This window comes from Onychostoma macrolepis, chromosome 01, assembly GCF_012432095.1.
Source record: "Onychostoma macrolepis isolate SWU-2019 chromosome 01, ASM1243209v1, whole genome shotgun sequence".
NCBI lineage: Eukaryota > Metazoa > Chordata > Actinopteri > Cypriniformes > Cyprinidae > Onychostoma > Onychostoma macrolepis.
Window position 1 is genome coordinate 16,182,364 of NC_081155.1, and position 20,025 is coordinate 16,202,388.

The following is a 20,025-nucleotide window of genomic DNA, read 5'->3' on the forward strand; positions in this document are numbered from 1 at the left end:
TGAAAAAGAGAATCGATATATAATCATGTAATAAATCATGTAACTGCAGCCTGATAACGAGTATTTTAAAATGTAATTTAATCTAATTACAAGTACTTAATTTTTGAATTTAATATATATATATATATACACATACATATATATATATATATATATATATATATATATATATATATATATATATATATATATATATATATATATATATATACACACATATATTTCTTTTCTTTAAAGTTTGGAGATTTTGAAATGAGTAATTTTACTGTTACAAAAGATTTATTATTTCAAATAAATGCTGTTCTTTTGAACTTTCCATTCATAAGAATCCTGTGAAGTATCTCAGTCTCCACAAATAGCATAAAAATAAGCATATTTGCTTAAACATTAAAATAGTCGCTTCAAATATCTGCCATCACAGGAGGAATAAATTGCATTAAAAAAAAGCTTTAAAATAGAAAACTATTAATATTTTAAATTGTTGTTGTTGTCGTCAGATGGGCTACCTTTTATTCTTATGGTATATCAAAAAGTGTATATTTTTAAATGTGATTGTTGGTACATTCTACCAGTATTTACCATACTTTCAAAACAAAAATTAAAATAAGAAAAATATGCAATATGAAAATAATTTAAGAAAAAAATATTCTCAAACAAGATTCGGTTTACAAAAAGCCTTTTTTCAAAAGGTACATCTGGAAAAAGGGGGGTCGTCTTATATTCGGGTCAATATGGTATACATTTTTCAACAGTCTTTTGAAAATTACAGATTTTGAAGAATAAATATTAAACATTCAGGTCAAATGTTCTTGTACACAAGCCAAAACAGCCTACAACAAAACCAACTAAATAAAGGAGTAATTTTGTGATTTTATCCTCTATATCCAGTCACCGGACATGGTTTCTCATTTACATTGATCCCATCACTCCTGTTAAACAATACCAGGCCGTTGAGATCGAGGGGGACGCGTTTAGTCTTGTCACTGTCGCCTCAGCTGGGCTCATGAGAAAGAGGCTTGAGCAACGTCCAACGTTTCATTCACCATCTCATCTCTTGGTGTTTAATCAACAAAGCTACGGCACAGAGCCTCCACTCAATACAAAACATCCTCTCACACATCCGCAAAACCAAAGCAGCAATAACAGGGCTATAGAAACGGCCCCGGGCCCTGCACGGTCGCCAAGAACGCCAACCGCACATTGACAAAGCGATTCAGCATCGGAGCACGGGGTGCTGGTATTCAGAAGAACCGGGGGAAGGGCAGACGCTCTCATTTTAATGCCATTCAACGGATAGACGAGTATTCTTTACAAAGCCTTACATTTTTAATGCCACTCGGATGGGTGACCGTGAGCCGTGACCGCTACCTCAGTGTGACTGAAGATCTGAGTTTGGACTGTAGCCTAAAAGATCCCAGTAATAAAAGCTTCATCTTCATCTCAGGAAACTGCTAGCTGTCTTTTGTTCAATTATTTTGTTAGTTCACAAAAGTATAACAACAGATTGCCTTGTTGTAATGACATTTAAACTGTACTATGACTTTAATGGGGCAAAAGTGTATTTATACCGGAATCACAGTTGCAGAAATTATTCATAAACGCAAATATTACTTTTTGACAATTTGCTGATTTAAAAAAAAAAAAAAAAAACACAATGTGCCCAACTACTTAAAAACAAGACTTGTCCAGTTTGTAACTACTGTATTTTGTGTTACATTTTAAAAATAAAACAACTGAATTTAACAGTGGAAATTCATAAAGTTTTATAAATTTACAATGTTTTATATTTTCATTTTAACAAAAGTGCTGATTATGTAACGTTACATGCAACACTGAGTCTTATCTCACTAACACCCTGATGCTCTAATATATTGTAGTTTATGATAAGCAAGATCCAAATTCTTCGCTATTATGTAAGATTCAGCTATATAAAAAAAAAAAAATTGCAGTTGTGAGCCTCAAGATCTCACCTCTCTTGGAACTCTGTTTCCTGGAGCAGGAGAACAAGGACGACATGTTTTCCGTGTCTCTGCGGTTGTGTCCACTCTCTGCATTATTTACAGGAGAGTGTTGGATACAGTGGCTTAAAACCTCAGCATTGCACTAACAGCTCAGATGGAAAAACAAGATACACACCAATGCACAGACACATACACACTCAATGTTAACATGCAAGGAAAACATCCTCTTTGTTCTTCATGTCTGTGCAAGCAGCCCAGGTTAAACGCATGTTGCAGTTTTTGTTAAAGACCTCTTCGGCTGTGTCATGTCCGAGCCTGTCTGAACTACAAAGAACCAGTCCAGGTTAAAACACACAGGAGTGCAATATAAACCATCACTGCTACACTAGACAGTGAAGGCCAGGCAATAAAGCAAGGAGAGTTACTTACACATTCTGCAAGCATAACATCTTCCTTTACATAAGGATCACACCCATATCTCATTGTGATTTCCATAACTACATGCTTTATGCACCCTAAACAAAAAGAAGCTCATAGAATACATTTAAAAAGGCTAATATACAATGAATGTTCCAGAACAACAGTTAAAAACATAGGACTTAGCCACATGCTATTAGTCACTTCAGCCATTGTCCTTATTACTTATTACTAATTATAAAAGGAATAGTTTGCCCAAAAATGAAAATTGTTATTTACGGACCCTTATTTTATTCCAAACTTATTCTATGAAACACAAAAGAAGGTATTTAGTAAAAATGGGAAACAGTGTTCTTTTTGTCCATGCAATTATTTTTTCATTACGTGGACTAAAACAGTTGAAACATTCTTCTTTATTTCTTTTGCATTCTACAGAAAAAAGTAACTCGTCCATGCTCAGAATGACAATTTAGTGATTTTTTTTAATGTACTGTCCTTCTAAGATCAAATGTCAATCTGTATTTGCAAAGCTCAGATCCTTAACCATAAAGTCACATTATTAATATAATGCTTTATACAAAACAAGATTGTTCTGTAGCAAAGCAGCTTCACAGAAATAAACAGTTGCAAAATTCATCAGTTATAAAATGACTAGAGAAGACAATTCATTATTTAGCTCAATTTAGTTCAATAACAGGATAAAAGAGTTGCAAAGTTTATGAGTTACAAAACATTCAATTTAGCTATAAAGCAGTTCCACAGAACACAATAATACCATTAAGCCACAACATTACCATTATACACACACACACGTGGATTGCTCCTCTGATCTTCATCACACAAAACTACGCACCAGCTCATTATTTACACACTCACAACACACACAAACAACTTAACAAATAAAGTCCCAAATGGCTTATTAACAGCGCACATGGTTGAGTGTCATGAGGGCGCTGTAACCGTGTGTGTGTGTGTGTGTGTGTGTGTGTGTGTGTGTGTGTGAGATGTACGCAGACATGTGGTCTGGCTCCAGCTATATGGACAAATGTGAACAGTGCCATATCAATTATACAATCACACCAACAGCCAACTAAAAGGCCAGCTGTGTATCAGAATAGACTAGGTGTGTGTGTGTGTGTTCATGCACTAACATTTGACATCTTATCTGCACTTTACAGAGTCTCCATCTGTTAGGCTGGAAGAATACAAAGCAGAAACAGACACACTCTCACGCACACAGCCCCCTACACCAACAACAAATGGGCAACAAGTGGGTCAAATTCTCTACATTCCAGTCCCCATCTTTTTAACAGTTTAATTGAATGTATATCAGATCATTGTGGTCTGAAACTGAACAAAAATAAAATGAGGCCACTAAAGTTCAGAGACTTTCTTTAAATGAGTCACACTGATCAGAGCCTCTGAACTGTATAAATGCGGTGTGTTACTGATTATGGGGTATGATTTTACAATTTTCTATTTTCACTCTCAGTGATGATATTGGAGAGTAAAAAGTTTCTGGACTTGATGCCCAACAAAACCTCAGTGGTTGGACACACAAGACAACCACACCAGACGTATATAGACAGATGGTTACTAAATAATCATAGCGAGTAAAATTGTTATGACAAACCCTGTGAAGTCAACCAGAAGAGTGAGAAAATAGAACACAGACCGATGCAAACACTGCAGAAGTGTTTGCAAGCAACACTATTACAGCTGCTCATACTGTTAACCCTACTGTAAGTATATTACAAAAGTTGCTTAATTATTAATATTCAGCAAGGATGCATGAAATTGATCAAAGTGACAGTAAAGACTTACACTGATACAAAAAAAAATAAAAAATCTAAGAATCAAAGAAGAAAGAAAAGGTATATCAATCAAAGAATTTGGAGGGAAAAAAAGTCACCACTTTCACAAACATCTTAAGCATAACAACTGTTTTCAACATTGATGAAAAATGCTTCTTAAGCAGCAAATCAGCATATGAAAATGATTTCTGAAGGATCATGTGATACTGAAGACTGGAGTGATGATGCTGAAAATTCAGCTTTACATCACAGGAATAAATTACATTTTATAATATATTGAAACACCAACAGCTGTATAAAAAAAAAGGTGTAACCAGTCCCATGCCAATTTTTTTATGATGTCTCATATTTTGAGACTTGTTTAAAAGAGGTGAGCTGTTACTTAAAAAGCAATTTTGAAAGAAGGACCCATGCCATATCTAGGTACCAGGGTGTGCTCTTTTTATTTGGGCAACCAACCAGAACACCCTAGCAACTGCACAGCAACATGCTAAAAACCTCCCACCTTAGCAACTGCATAGGAATGCCCTGGCATCGATCCACAACAGCCTGACACTGTGACGACAACTTTTGCTTGGGCAAACCCCATTCAAATTTCATCCAGAAAAAGCTCAAAATGCAGTTTAAAAAAAAAAAAAAAAAAAAAAGTACACACTTAATATCATATCAAATCATAACGCACTCTCTCTCTTAAAAGATATAGCTTTACGCACATAAATCAGCTATAATAGAAAGTCACACCCCACATACTCATAATAGCAGACAGACAGTGTGTTCTTGGATGCCACCCTACAAATAAAGAAAATAGCCTACACCTTGCAGCACTCAGGTATGTCGGTTGTAGTTTGACCCTTATTAAAGCTGCTTTCAGTTCTTTCAGCAACATAAAACTCATATTTCAGCATCTGATTCAGCACTTAACATGACCTAACATTTTCCATTCACGCTAAACTAAATTCAATTGACAGTGTCTTATACAGTATAGCCCGAGGTCATAGTTACTGACAGCATGCCAGTCTAGATTTAATAAGCAAATATCTTCCGATGTGCCATTACTTGCATACACAGTGAAAAAAGCTTTGAATGTGAAAACACTTTGGTGCCAGTCCAACTGGGTTCTGGAAGTTGGCATAAACCCAGACTGGTGCCAAAAGTTGCCCATATGAGCTTGGGTGAAACTGTTACAAACCGTTGACCAACAAACAATATGCTTCTCACGATCTGAGAGTGCAAAAAAAGGAGGGGGGAGTTTACGTTCAAATTCAGGGTCGCGTTTTAACTTGAAAATCAATGAATTGTGGGAAAGTTTAACATATAAGCAAACACAGATTTCAGATCACAGCACTGTATAAAACAGAAATACATACTTTTACAATAAGAACAGTATGATAAATGGAAATCTACTCATGAATTTAAATATCAATTAACATCTGAAATCTACATACAAAACAATCAGAACAGGGATTTTTTTTTTATCCCACAAGGTTACTAAACTTTTTTCCAACACTATTAAAAATTAAAAGTGCTCTTCTGCCATAGAAGAACCATGTTGGGTTCCCCAAAGAATCTTACAATAAACAGTTCTTAAAAGAACATTTTTTCTTAGTGTGAAGAACATAAATTTAAAGAATCATTTTCCATTATGAAGAACCTTTTGTGGAATGGATGTAAGGTTCCGTGGATGTTAAAGGTTCTTCTTGGAACCACCAATGTCAATAAATAACCATTATTTTTGAGAATGCATGTGAAGTTTATTGAATTCTATATAGTTTGAATAAATTCAACAAGCATAAATACACCAGAAAATTCCCCAAAAAACAAAGTAGCACTTCAAACTAGACGTATCTGACCTGGTTCAATAGATTTACCCGGTTATACAGATATAAAGACTAGTTTGGTCGCCTACCTGTCATCACTTTCAGTTGCATCCATAGTCTGGTAATGTCCTGGCAGAGCAGGGACACTCGGTTGAGCTCCATCCTGCTCAGAGTGCACCTTTCCCAGCCACCCTCCTGTCTCAGGTGCCTCTATCTCTGGGGCTTCATCCTCCTGCAGGAGTCCCGTAAGCTGCCGCGCATTACCGAGGCTAAACTGTCCGTCAACGCACTTCACATATCCTCATCTCCAACACACACAGACTCCACCGGCATCAGGTTACTCTGCCACACACACACGTGCAGGTGGAAGCAACAGACGGTGGTGTTAAAGGGAGGAAAAGCCCCAGGGCAGCAGCTTAAACAAACCAGAATGCAATTCTGTAGCGACCTGTGTGTGTGTATGTGTGCGTGAGTGAGTGGATAAGCTCTGACATACGCACACACTCTTTAATCGTCCTGCCTCCAACAGGTTTGAGAGAGAGAGAGGGAGAGAGGGATGGGGAGGGGATGACAGCAGTTTTCTCTGTTTGTTACTTTGCCAGGGCCCTGTGGATTAATAATAGACAGCCAATCAAAATACTGGGGCCGGACTGAGAGGCGGAGCACATAAACTACATTACTCCATCTATCATGATACTCAAGTCTATTATACTATACTGTATATAATAAAATGTTCATTATTACAATAATTGGGATATTTAGTCAGCTGTACTTTTTCCCTTTTAATTATTGCTTTAATTGTGTAATGTATTTTTAAATTGTTTTGCTATATTTTATTTATTTTGCACTATTGTTATTTCACTTCATTTGACACTAATGTGAAAATGCAAATGCATAGATTTTGCCATCCATGCCAATAAGACAAACAAATCAATTAAATGAATACATTTATTATAATAACAATGCAACAAAATTATGACATTAATGTTCATTGTTCAAATTATTCCAAGTACAGTTAGTCTAATTTTTCCATCTTGAATTTACCCCTTTTAATAGGCTAGCTCTTTTTAGTTTTTTATATTTTATATATATATATATATATATATATATATATAAAATTATTCATAATATAGTTACTAAAAACGATCAAGACATCAGCAAAATTTTTGTAACTAAAGTAGTTTTTATTTATTTTACAACGGTTTTGTTTAATGTTCACTATTGTTATTTTACACTTTAGCAAATGTACTACATAAAAACTAAATTACATGAAAAAGTGAGTATATGGTCATCAAGAGGACTTAACATGAACCTTTTTAATAACTTTGTAACACTTTCCAATAAGATCCTATTAGTTAGTATTAGTTAACGCATTAGCTAACATTAACCAACACTGAGCAATACATTTGTAACAGTATTTATGGATCTTTGTCATCTTTATGTAATGAAATATAACGGTTTTTTGTTAGTTCTTGTCAGCTCACATCCACTGAATAATATTAAAAGTTACAACTTTTGTTTTTAATACTGTGTGAGTACATATTGAAATTAACTAACAAAGATTAAGAAATGCTTTTGAAGTACTTTTCATTGTTAGTTAATGTAACTAACAATTGTAACATATAGATATGTATATAAAAATATTATATACACTGCCGCTCAAACGTTTGGGATCAGTAAGATTTTTAATGTCTTTTAAGGGAGTCTCTTCTGCTCATCAAGGCTGTATTTATTCGATCAAAATTACAGAAAAAAAAAAAAAAAAAAAAAAAAAGTAATATTGTGAAATCTTATTGCAATTTCTAATATTGGTTTCCTATTTTAATATACTTTAAAATAGAATTTATTTCTGTGACGCAGCGCTGAATTTTCAGCATCATTACTCCAGTCTTCAGTGTCACATGATCCTTCAGAAATCATTCTAATATCCTGATTTATTATGAGTGTTCAAACTGTTGTGCTGCTTCATTGTTTTTTTGGAACCTGTGATACTTTTTTCTTTGATTCTTTGATGAAAACAAAGTTAAAAAGAGCAGCATTGTCTTTTCTAACAATATAAGTCTTTTTATTCATTTAATTTTAAAAAAGAAAAGAAAAAAAAAAGTACTGACTCCAAACTTTTGAATAGCACTGTATATTGTAACAATTTCTTTTTAAAATAAATGCTGTTCTTTTTAACTTTTTATTAATCAGAGAATCCTAAAAAAAAAAAAAAAAAAAAAAAAAAAAAAAAGCACAACGGTTTCCAACATTGATTATAAATCAGCATATCAGAATGATTTCTGAAACATCATGTGACACTGAAGAGTAATGATGCTGAAAAATAAGCTTTGATCACAGAAATAAATGATATTTTAAAGTATATTCAAATAGAAAACATTTTAAATTGCAATAATATTTCACAAAATAAGTTTTTTTCTGTATTTTTGATGAAATAGATACAGCCTTGATGAGCAGAAGAAACTTATTTAAAAAACTGATCCCAAACTTTTGAGCGGCAGTATATATAATATTTTTTTCATACAGAGCTGCAGGGATGCCACACACACCCAGTTCAACATTTTTATATTAGAAACCAAGCAATCCATAAGAGCAGAGAGAAAGGCGCTGTACGTCTGTATTCACAAAGAGCCTGGGAAAAAGACACACACACACACAAACCACCTGTTTGTGGCTGGAGTCTGTGCAGAGAGAGTCTGCTGCTGTGAATTAAACAGCTCTATAGTTCTGCAAACCCTTTGATGGAACTCAAAACCCTTCAGCTTGAGAGAGAGAGAGAGAGACTGTGTGTGTGTGTGTTTTTGTGACAAATGAGGACATAAATTTGTATAATGACAAGGGTATGACATATGTATTACAAGGAGGTGGTGACTTTTCAGGACATTACCCCATGTCCCCACTTTTCAAAACGCTTATAAATCACACAGAATGGAGTGTATTGAAAATCTGAAATAGCACAAAGTTTCCTGTAAGGGGTAGGTTTAGGTGTAGGGCAATAACATACAGTTTGTACAGTATAAAAACCATTACGCCTATGGGATGTCCCCACTTTTCACAAAAGCAAACGTGTGTGTGTGTGTGTGTGAGTGAGTGAGCGCGCGAGCGCTATTGATGGAAACAAAACAGATTTAGACACATCAAAATGACCTTTTTATGCTTATAAAATAGTAGAACAGCAGCCAAGACTGCCAATGTTAGATAAGTGTCTCTAAATATATTCTCCAGTTTAAGTTTTTTTTTTGTGAGTACTCTATTCTTAGAGTACCACGGTTTCTTACAAAACGACACCGTGTCATGCATTTTAATGCACTACACTATTTTCAGACAATCTCACAGATAAGTTTACAGAAAGGTTATATCGGGGCTGGTGCTGTCTGGGAAAGTATACGTTCATTGTGACTTTTGTGATACGCAATCTACAGCTCCAGGCTCTCTCACAGCCTGAAGGTCGCAGGCCGCATACAACAGAAGGACTTTAAAATGCAGGTCAAGTTCTAGACACTCTCGCTGGAAATCCCCTGGCTCTCTTCTCTTAGATCTTGTGTCCGGCTATATATACCCACTCCATGCTCGTCTGAGACGCTCACACACTACAGATCATTTAAGAGAGACAGGGCTTCACTTTTATAAAGACAAACACAATGCCCCTTTCTGTGTTTTATCAGTAACACTATGCCAATGAGCTAGATCCTCTGGGCTGAACTATAACAGCTCTAAATGTACAGTTACATAACATACGCTATACGGTTAAATAACCAAATATAAACCATTAAGTTTACAAAACGTCATTTTGTAAACTTAACAGCCCAAGTAGCATCAATTATGTAATCCAATTTAGTCTATATTTTATATTGTATATTAAGAATATATTTTATATTATAATAATTAATATTAACGTTATTAATTAAAAAAAAGTACATAAAATCAATGAATAAATAAACGGTACCTAAATTAACTTTAATTAAACTAAAATTTTAACTGTTTATTCTTTGACTAATTAAATTTGCATAAACTAAAGACGGTAAAATAAGAGCCTGTTATTGGTTGAAGTGGTCTGATAATCTGATTATGTAGTGCAATGTTTATTGGTTCTTACTAGGGTTATTATAGTTAACTAAAACTAAAATTAAAATATTTTTGTTAACTGAAATTAAGCAGAAATAAACAAAACCTTTTGAAGCTCTAAAATTACTAACTGGAAGGAAATAAAAGCTAAAGCTAAGCTAAAACTAAACATTGAAATAAAATTAAACTTGATTAGTTATATTTAAAAAAAAAAAAAAAAAAAAAAAATTTTTTAGAAATTTAAATCAAATTGAAAATATTAAAACTAATAGTATATAAATAATACCAAAATGAATAATAACAACACTGTAGTGTAGACATTGAGTTAATCATTAAGCACAGATGGATTTTCCATTTATGAGGAAATAATGAGGATATAAACAAACTTAAAAGGAGAAATGAGCCTTCAATATTTGTTCTTTGAAGAATCAAACTCACTTTGATGCCCTTTAGTCTCCCATCATTTTTACTCAAATAACTTAGCTCACCCTTACTGTACATATGCCATACCCCAGGAAACATTATTAAAAGTGTTTAATAACAGTGTGCGAGTTTGGATCTGTATGACCCAAGCAGTTAAATCCTGTTCTACCCTTTACAAGTGTCCTGATTATTTACTGAATTATTCATGACTCATTAAAACTGCACCTTGCTCGTCTAACAAACTATTTAAAGTATCGACTGGACGTGAGGTCGATACAAATAAGTGCCTATGTAGAATATAGATATTTTTTAGAAACTTAATGAACTGCTATCCTTGTGATCTGCATTTCTAAGGCCTTTTCCATGCTGGGCTAGAATCAAAATCTCACAACAAGATGATATCAGTCTTTACATGCTATCAACTTAATGAACTGGAGCATAATCAGTTATTTTTGCTATAACTGCAATTTCTGAAGTCAAGCTCTATGCTTGCCTTATTAGTAGCGGCACTCATTCCTAATAACGTACAACCAGTTCAAATTGAACTGTAAAGCTGATCTCATACAGTCTGCTGAACATATACCGCCATACGAGAGTAAAAATAGACTCCAGGCCTATTGATTCAGATAAATGTAGAGTCTAGAGGGACAGGATACTGTACATGTGGCTGTCCTTCATAATTCTATAGCGCTGCAGCAGCTGTAACGAGAAAAGCAGGAGTGTGTTTCTGTAACTTCGGTCAGACATCCTGTTTCTGGCAGGCTTCTGCAGAAAATGAAAGTGATACTTCACATGCTAAAATAACAGGACTGTGTGTAAATTATGTAACATACTGTGTATCCAACAAATCCAGTGATCATAACAGGATGAGTGAAGACACCTCATTATTTAATATTATCAGGCGTGTGTGGAGGGGGTGCTTTGGGGGCTCAAGCCCCTGCCCTTTTTCCAAAAATGCCCCCCTCTCAACAATGATCAACAATAATATTGTGGTCAATAACACAAAATGCATTTGAATTATAATTATGACAACGTGTACAAAATGGTAACAAATGGCTCAAAACTCAGAAAATACCTGTTCAATTTTACTTATATCGTCAGTTTGAGACATCTTACCACTGTGCGAATCTTAAACAAGCTCAAATTTCTTTGGATAATGTGAACTGGAGCAGTATCTTCCGAGTCTTAAAGTGGTTGAAAACTACGTCGCCACTGTCTGTTTTCAGTTGTTTTTTCTTTTTTTATAAACAAACCTGAAATTGTAAATAGTGTTTAATTTACTCCTATTTATGTATTGCATATTGATATACCATTTACTGTTTAATGAAACAATCATTGTTGGTTAAACAAAACCCAAGTGCCAACAACAGGCCTATTATGTGAAGTGTAAACAGTTCAAGAACACATAAAGACATATGCAACCTAATTACATGTTAGGACTAAGGTTTATTTTATTAGTCTTTATATTGTGGCATTTCAGGTGTATGCGTTTAAGAACATCTTTCAAACAAAGTCTTGTGCTCATTTGAGTCACAAGGGAAGGATGAATTTTTTACTGAGAGACGCTTTTAGGAAAGCACATGATTCTTTGTATCTTTGAAGGAAATGGTCTTCTTTCTTAACAGATGTTTTCCTGTAATTCTTGTATTGCTGTCAATTTTATTTTTTTTCACAGATCCACAGCCAGTTTTCTCAACTGCACCTGAATCTGAAGCACTACAGTTTTAAACAACCTAAATGTGCTTATATTTCATCATCAGCTTTGGGGAAAGAACCTTGAATACAGTCAATCAGCAGATTCGAGGGAACCAAATGCTGAAGCGAGCATATGACCACAAATTTACCAGAAAGCGGGAATTTTCGAATCACTTGAGAACGATTGTGCAACTCATGCCAGCTCAAAACAATGAGCATCTGACCCATCAAAACATCCTTTCAGATTATACCGTTGGTGAATGTCACACACACACACACGTCATGTGATCAGCCTGATGCAGTCACTGGTGGTATTTGCATGGGTTTGGTCACAGTAGCAGATCACACAGCAACAAATCAAACCCTCAGTCCTCCAAAAATACATCAAAGATCAGATACATGAGACAAATGAGTTTTAAATCACAAACAACCATTGGACTCATGTGCCTGTTTGCAAAAATCGTTAAGATGTTAGCGATTGTAAAAAAAAAAAAAAAAAAAAAAAAAAAAAAAAAAGTGTATAGCAAATGAAAAATAATTACACATTCTGAAATTCCGACAAGCCTTTTAATGCAAAAATGGCTGGAACAACCCTCATAAACTAGTTATTTTGTGGTTGCTCTTCATGCAGGAAACAAGCTTGAATAAAGACAAAAGGTAGTTTTCAGACAGGCACCTGCAAAGAAGTCCCAGGAACACACAGAGACATGAATATATCCACAGGATATTACTATGACAACATGTCTGGTTTATTATAAAACAACAAACAACAATAAGGATGCAAGAACTTCCTCTGCGGGCTCTGAAGCTACAAGGAGAGAAGGGAAACTTCCTCTTTATAATTAAAGTAAAATCCCAAAGATGAGGAGAAAAGCAATGAAATACTCTGTCATAAGATCAGGCACTTCCTTTGAATAACATACTAAACTGTTTACCAATGAGATTGTGCTTTCACTTTTTTAGTCTACATTTTCCTTTCATTTTCCTTGATTCTTTCCATCTCCGGAAATTAGGTCATGCCAGTGGGAGAATCTCCCATCATTAACCTACATCAGTGTCGACCCTCGTCACGTTCTCTGGCCTGATGGCCGTCTGGACAACAGTTAGCAGTAGCGGTTCTCGGGGGACGTTCATGTCACCACACCCCCTTTATCATCCAGATTTAATCAGCACAGGCACTGTAACAAAATCACAGGCTGTTTAGGCCTCAACTTCACCCCTCTCTTAATTATCCACGCTTACTGCTGGCAGCATATACCGTTTAAACTGATGAAGTTTCGCCAATCGGGAAGACGTGCGTTTATATGTTCTTAGTTTTCTAAACCTGGGAAACTTCAGGAATCCATGAGAAAATTTTTGAGTCATCATGAAATCAAAATGGACAGTATTTCCTTATTTTTTCATCAAACAGGAAGTGTGCGCTCAAAAAAGAAAAAACAATGAATTCTCAGGTGCGTAGAACAAAAAAGAAGTTTAGTCAACCAGGTAGCCGAAATTGGAAAAATGGAAAAATACAATCAGACCAAAAAAGGTCTATCAAAAATATATCTTTTATTTATTTAAAAGTGAAAAATAGACAAAAGCCTTTTCCTTTTTTTTGCAAAATCAAAATATGATCCAATGAGCCAATCAATTCCTGATGGACACAATTAAGTCCCATCCTACATTTTTATCTTGTTTCACTCAGAATCAGATAGACATCACAATAGGGAAGAAATCGCCTATTCAGTTATGCACACATTAAATTTGAATTAAAACTGTCATTATTTACTTACTCTCATGCCATTCCAAACAGTCCCTGCATTAAAAAAAAATCTGCAGGGGGTTCAGGTTTAAGACTGCATGGCTGAACAGAAAGAAAAAAAAATAACAGTAAAGGAAATATAGATTGATCAACATTGAAGTATTACACACTTATATATTTTTTTTTACTGTCCTAAATCCAAGTCAAAACATCATACCAAATTAAGCCATTTTTTGTGTGTAAACAAGTGCAAAAACATTATAGTGCTATTCAAATGAGAGTTATAGTTAAAGATCAACTTCTCTGTTCAAACTATATATGATAAGAGAAACCACAATAATAGAATTTACTGTAAAGCCTCACGCTCAAGAGGAAGAACCAAGTGCAAATGGAGAAATAATCACGGCAGCTGATTGTGGCAAAATGTTGGTTCATCGACCGCATGCAACTCTGCATAAAATCACCATGCAACAACAATAGCGAGATTACATGTATGCCTCTAAAATTTGCATCTCCAAAAATAATCCACAAAACAAGAGATTTGCCCCAGCAAACACACACTACTGCAGGGGCTGCCAAAACAAGGACGAACTCAGCAAGAGTAGCAACCATGATGAGGAAATGGAGGCCAGTGGCTCTAATATACAATGACAGTGAAGCCAAAGGGGGAGACATTCATAAAGTCATGAAAAATTAGGATGAGAGATAATGGAGGCTGTAGGCCCAAACAGAATCTGCAAGAGCGGATTCCTGCAGAATTCAAAAACATGCCATTTAAGGCATATGCAACAATTTGTATATTTTTAAGTTAAAAATATTCAATATAATCTATTTTACATAATCATTTACACAAAGACTGTTTTTAAGTTAATTTCAATATTCAAAAACGGAAAATCCTCTTTCAATACCCCTATAATGCTCATAGTTAAGCCTGCTTTAGAACTGTCAGTGCAGGTCTCTGAAAAATAGTAAAACCCTTGCAATAAGAGATTTGCATGAGTAAACATACACTACAACATGGGCTGTTTCACCAATACAAAGTACTGCTGAGTGTATAAACTCAGGGAGAGCAGACGTTTACTCAGAGCAAACAAATATGAGGAGAAGGCTGATGTAACCCACACTAACAGCAAAATCAAAGAGAGGTCGTCACCGGTCTACAATGCATTGATTCAAAAGCATTGATAACTTATACTATACTGCACAGTACAGTGTATTAGCACAGATCACATTTACAAAATCAGCTCTTACATGACTCACTCAGGGGTTTATTTCAGTATGGCCTTGTATATGTATAACTGCAACTCTCAACAGTGTGTTCACTGGCAGTTTGTTTCTGCACTGCCTCTGCTCCCATGAGAGATGACACCACAACTTCAGTCTCTGGTGATCAGCAGTACAAATTAACGCACAAGCATACAGCTCATCTGAGTGGCTTAAACAGCACAACTCCACAGCCACGAAGTGGATGCTCAGAGCCAAAATGGCTGCCTCTGTTTCATCAACATAAGTTTGGCAAGCTCATCCAGTGTAAACAGCCAAACCTAGAGCAGTTTAAGATCAACCGTGTCCTCATAACACTATAAGCAAACCTCACCAACCCCATAGGCAAATAAAGACATGCTCTTGTGTCCGCTTACCGCTTCACAGGCGCATGTGCGTTAGAGGAGAACTCAATCTTTTCTTGTTTGATGATCGTTGTGATGTTCCCACTGCAAAGGTTATGCAAAATACTCAAGCAGCACAGAGACAATCAGAGAGAAGCCATGCTGAAGAACCACACCCACAGAGGAACATGCCAGCAGGTGCATCTAATTACAACATCCTGTCTACATTTGTCTTATGACAAATGCAATGTCAGATGCTTCCATGACATTTGAACTTTGGCTAAGGACACCTAACAAACCTAAGTATAGTGCTTGTTATGTCTTTTTGGCTACCTTACCTTTTAAAGGAACAGTCGGCACAAATGAATGGTCCTGTACTCGCCCACATGTCATTCCAATTCCATATGCTGTTATTTTATTCAGTAAGGCATTGGAAAATCATTGGACACTGGAAGAGATTTTACTAACCTTGTGCCATTCAACAACAATTTGCCTTTCTGTCAAACTCCATAAAGGTCAAAAACACCATAAAACTGCCAGCATCATTGCCATCAACATGACACTGATTCTGGTGACAAATCAGAGCTTTAGGGGAGGGTCAAGTGGAGCAGAGACCTGATCAGAGGACTTGGAATAAGTTTTATTATGATGCCATTTGGTGTTTTTGTTCTTTATGGAGCTTGACCGCCCCTGGTTACCACGTTATTGTTAACTGAAACTAAATTGAAACTATTAAAAATCAATTTATGTTAGTTCAAATAAAGCTGAAATAAAATAAAATAAAATAATTATATTAGATGAAAAACCTTGGCAACTAACTGGAAGTTTAAATTATAGTAAAATTACAGAAACTAAAACTGCAATAATATGAAGCCAAATATTTTTTTTTAAACCAAAAACTAATAAAAATGACAAAAGCACATAACAAAATATAAAAATAAAACTAATTCAGAAAAGTATATAAATAATGCTAAATTATAATTGCTGGTTATTATGGAGCATCATGGTAAGAGCTGTAAAATAATTCTTTAAAATGTACACTTGTGTCAAAAAAACAAAACAGCAGCATTGGTGTGGAAATTCATGAGGACGAGTAAATAAATAAATAATTTCAATTGAATGCTTTTTCATTTAAATGACACTTAATTGTTTCATTTTTATTTACTTTAGAGAAATGTTGGCTGCTTGATCCATGCAGGGAATTTAAAATGCATTCAGCTTTTTAAATCTGACAGCAATAGTGTCACGCAATCAGATACTGACAAAATGTATTCAAATTGCAGATGTATTATCGCTCTGAAAACATCCCATGATACATCAGTGCCAACAACAACATCATGATACAAGCGCCACACAAATACTTCTCATCTTCTCAGCACATGACACAAGAGGAACTTACAGTTTAGCCCATCACAGCAAACAGAGAACCTGTAGAAACTTTCCATTTCCTCTAAAGGGATCTTCACCCAGCTCCTGCAGTTCTCCGGGGGCCAGAGGTGCGTCCCAGTCTCCTCCGTCAGGATCATTTCACCTCCTTCGCTCGGTCTCATTCTGCCCTGCTGTTCTTACCTTCCTCAGTCATTCTCCCTTTTACTGTCACATCCTGTCTGTCCTCGCATTGCAAATACTCACTCCCTGAATTATCACGTTCTGTCTCTCGCTCTCTGACGCTGTATCTTTCTCTCTCAGGTGTGAGTGCTGCAGTCAGGAACGTGACGCTGTTTTTCAGTCACGCCCATCTGAGATGCAGGTAACGCCCCACAACAAAGCTGCACACTCGAACACAGACACATTACACATCTGTCTCTTATCTCACCTGTGATTTCAGGCACTATCATCAGATTTTCAAACACAAAAGAAGAAGAACTTATGTTATTCTTTCAGTTCTTAATTATGCTTCTTTATGCATTATTTAAAAAAAAAACAAAAAAAACAAAACAAACGGGACTATTTACAAAGTTTGTGTAGCTCAATTGGTTAAGAATGATGCAGGTCATGGATCTGAGTTTCAGAAACAAACAACTCTAAATATGGATAAATAAAAAATAAACTAAAAAGAATATTTTGCAATAATTAGACGTGTGGATTTTTACTATGATTTGAATAATTTGAGAATTGTTTTATAGCGGTATTTTATAATATATGTGACCCTGGACCACAAAACCAGTCTTAAGTGTCAATTTTTCAAAATTGAGTTTTATACATCATCTGAAAGCTGAATAAATGCTTTCCATTGATGTATGGCTGGTTAGGATCGGACAATATTTGGCTGAGATACAACTATCTGGAATCTGAGGGTGCAAAAAAATCAAAATATTGAGAAAATTGCCTTTAAAGTTGTCCAAATGAAGTTCTTATCAATGCATATTACCAATCAAAAATAAAGTTTTGATATATTTATGGTAAGAAATTTACAAAATATCTTCATGGAACATGAGCTTTGCTTAATATTCTACTGATTTTTGGCAAAAAAGAAAAATTGATAATTTTGACCCATACAATGTATTTTTGGCTATTGCTACAAATATACCCCAGCGACTTAAGACTGGTTTTGTGGTCCAGGGTCACATATGAGAAACACTAAGACTCAGTAATTTGTCTCAATTTAATATTATTTATATATTAACAAAACAAATGATTAAACAATTAAGATATTATAGATATCCCATTTTTTTTTCTTATGTTGTTAAATGAATATTTATTGCATTGTTTTAGTGTCACATGTTTTTGTGCACCTATTAATTCGAGCTTCTGATGAACTTCATGATTCATCATGTGGATTTCTCTTTACCATCCGTTTTAAGGTGGTTGTCAGTATGTTATAAAGAAAAAAAAATTATTTTTAACAATTTTGTATATTCAAATTATTTAAGTTCCTAAAATATTGAAATTAAATGTACAGTAAAAAAAGAAAAAAAAGTATCTGTAAAGTTTAAAATGTTGCAACTTTACACTTAAATTCTAGCAACCATGGCTGCTATAAATGTTTTACTATAAAAAAAAAGTACAGTATGATCCACTGTCATATTTACAATTTAATTTTGTATTGTTAATTGTTATAGTTACTACACATTATTTAAGATTTTTGCATATGGGGTTAAACATTGAAATTTCTGCAAGTCAAAGACTTCTCATTTAGTCTCAAAGCTCAGTTCAAGATCTCAAAGCTTATCCAAACACATTTACCTTGTTGCAGAGTCTGCGTGTACCTGGTTTGTGTCCTCCCAGGTTTATGGATTAAACAGCACACTGTTTCCATTTCTGCTGATCAGGATTTACTTCTCACAGCAAACACAAACACAGACGTAAATGGATCCAGCACTGCTTCACCACTCTAACCACTGTCTATTATACTTTGACCTCACGCAAACCGCTGCAGGTGTAGTTAAACATTACCAGACACCAGTACAACATACAGCAGGCTGGAGAACTCCACATGGCCGTGATTTATATCAAACTCAAAATATATCACACTCTAAGTATGAGCAACAGCGTTATCATAGTTAACTAAAACTAAAACCACCAAAAAAATAAATAAAAAATTGTTTTTACTTCAAATGAAATAAACGTTAGCTAAAATAAAATGCTAGTTGCCAAGGCAATATTTCTCATTTTCATTTAGTTTAACTTGATGTACTAAATTAGGCTAAGTCAAATTATATTCACCAATTCATAAAAACAAAAACACAACAAAAGTACTAAAACTTTCAAATTCAAAATTTCAAACAGTTTTTCAATGATAATAAAATAACACTGATGAGTGATAGTTACAGTGATGCTTGCCTTAAAAAATGCTACATGCAGACAGTCAAGGAACAATTTGGCTAGAAGCGGCATATAAACATCATATTCTAATAATAAAAGACTTTGAAGACTTCATGCCAAAGCTGGGCTGAGATCAGTCTAAAAAGATAGTCTGCATATGACAGATAATGAAGTCCAAAATAGCTTGTCTGCACAGCGCAGATACAGAACAAAAGAGTGTGACAACATCACAAGGATGCTGGGAGTCGTCTCATATTAAACACACAGAAAGTCAAACATCAAAGAGCAAATACACACACAAACACACTCCGACTTAAGCGGCATCCTGTTACAAGCGAGAAGCAGACACAGAGCGGCTTAAGATCAGAGATTTACTCACATTTCAGGACGTCTGACATCTGCTCTCCAGTACAGATACCGCCACAAGCTGTCCTTGCAGTGTCTTGTTTTTGAGTGCGTGTATTCCCTAGTTTGTCCGCTGTGTACTACGCAAAGCAAAGCAATTGTTCAGTTTGTTACGAGGATATGTGTGTGTGAATAGCTTTTTTGAGAAGTTGAGATGATACGCTATTTGCTCATGTCTATCAGTCTCTCATGCCATGTGTGTTCCCTAAATATACCAGTCCAGCTCTGTGCTGAGATGCACCGGTTTACTGTGAAAACAAAACTTTTAGCGCAAAGTGTCTGAGCGAGAGAGAGAAAGAGAGATGATGTGTG

At 35.0% G+C, this 20,025-nt stretch overlaps 1 protein-coding gene across 12 annotated transcripts in view; it reads right to left on the reverse strand.

Moving 5' to 3' along the window:
* mcf2la (mcf.2 cell line derived transforming sequence-like a) overlaps positions 1 to 20,025 on the reverse strand; it is a 69,997-nt gene that overhangs the window by 41,374 nt on the left and 8,598 nt on the right. The window contains exon 1 of one of the 12 annotated variants that reach the window (XM_058774521.1): positions 19,688 to 19,942. The exons of 8 other annotated variants lie outside the window; for them this stretch is intronic. In XM_058774521.1, the coding sequence (XP_058630504.1) occupies positions 19,688 to 19,706 (19 nt within the window). In that variant the 5' untranslated portion in view covers positions 19,707 to 19,942. Of the gene's footprint in view, positions 1 to 6,098; positions 6,525 to 15,576; positions 15,753 to 18,729; positions 18,782 to 19,687; positions 19,943 to 20,025 lie in introns of those variants that run through there. 3 more of the 12 variants (XM_058774511.1, XM_058774538.1, XM_058774501.1) reach the window with 3 other exon arrangements.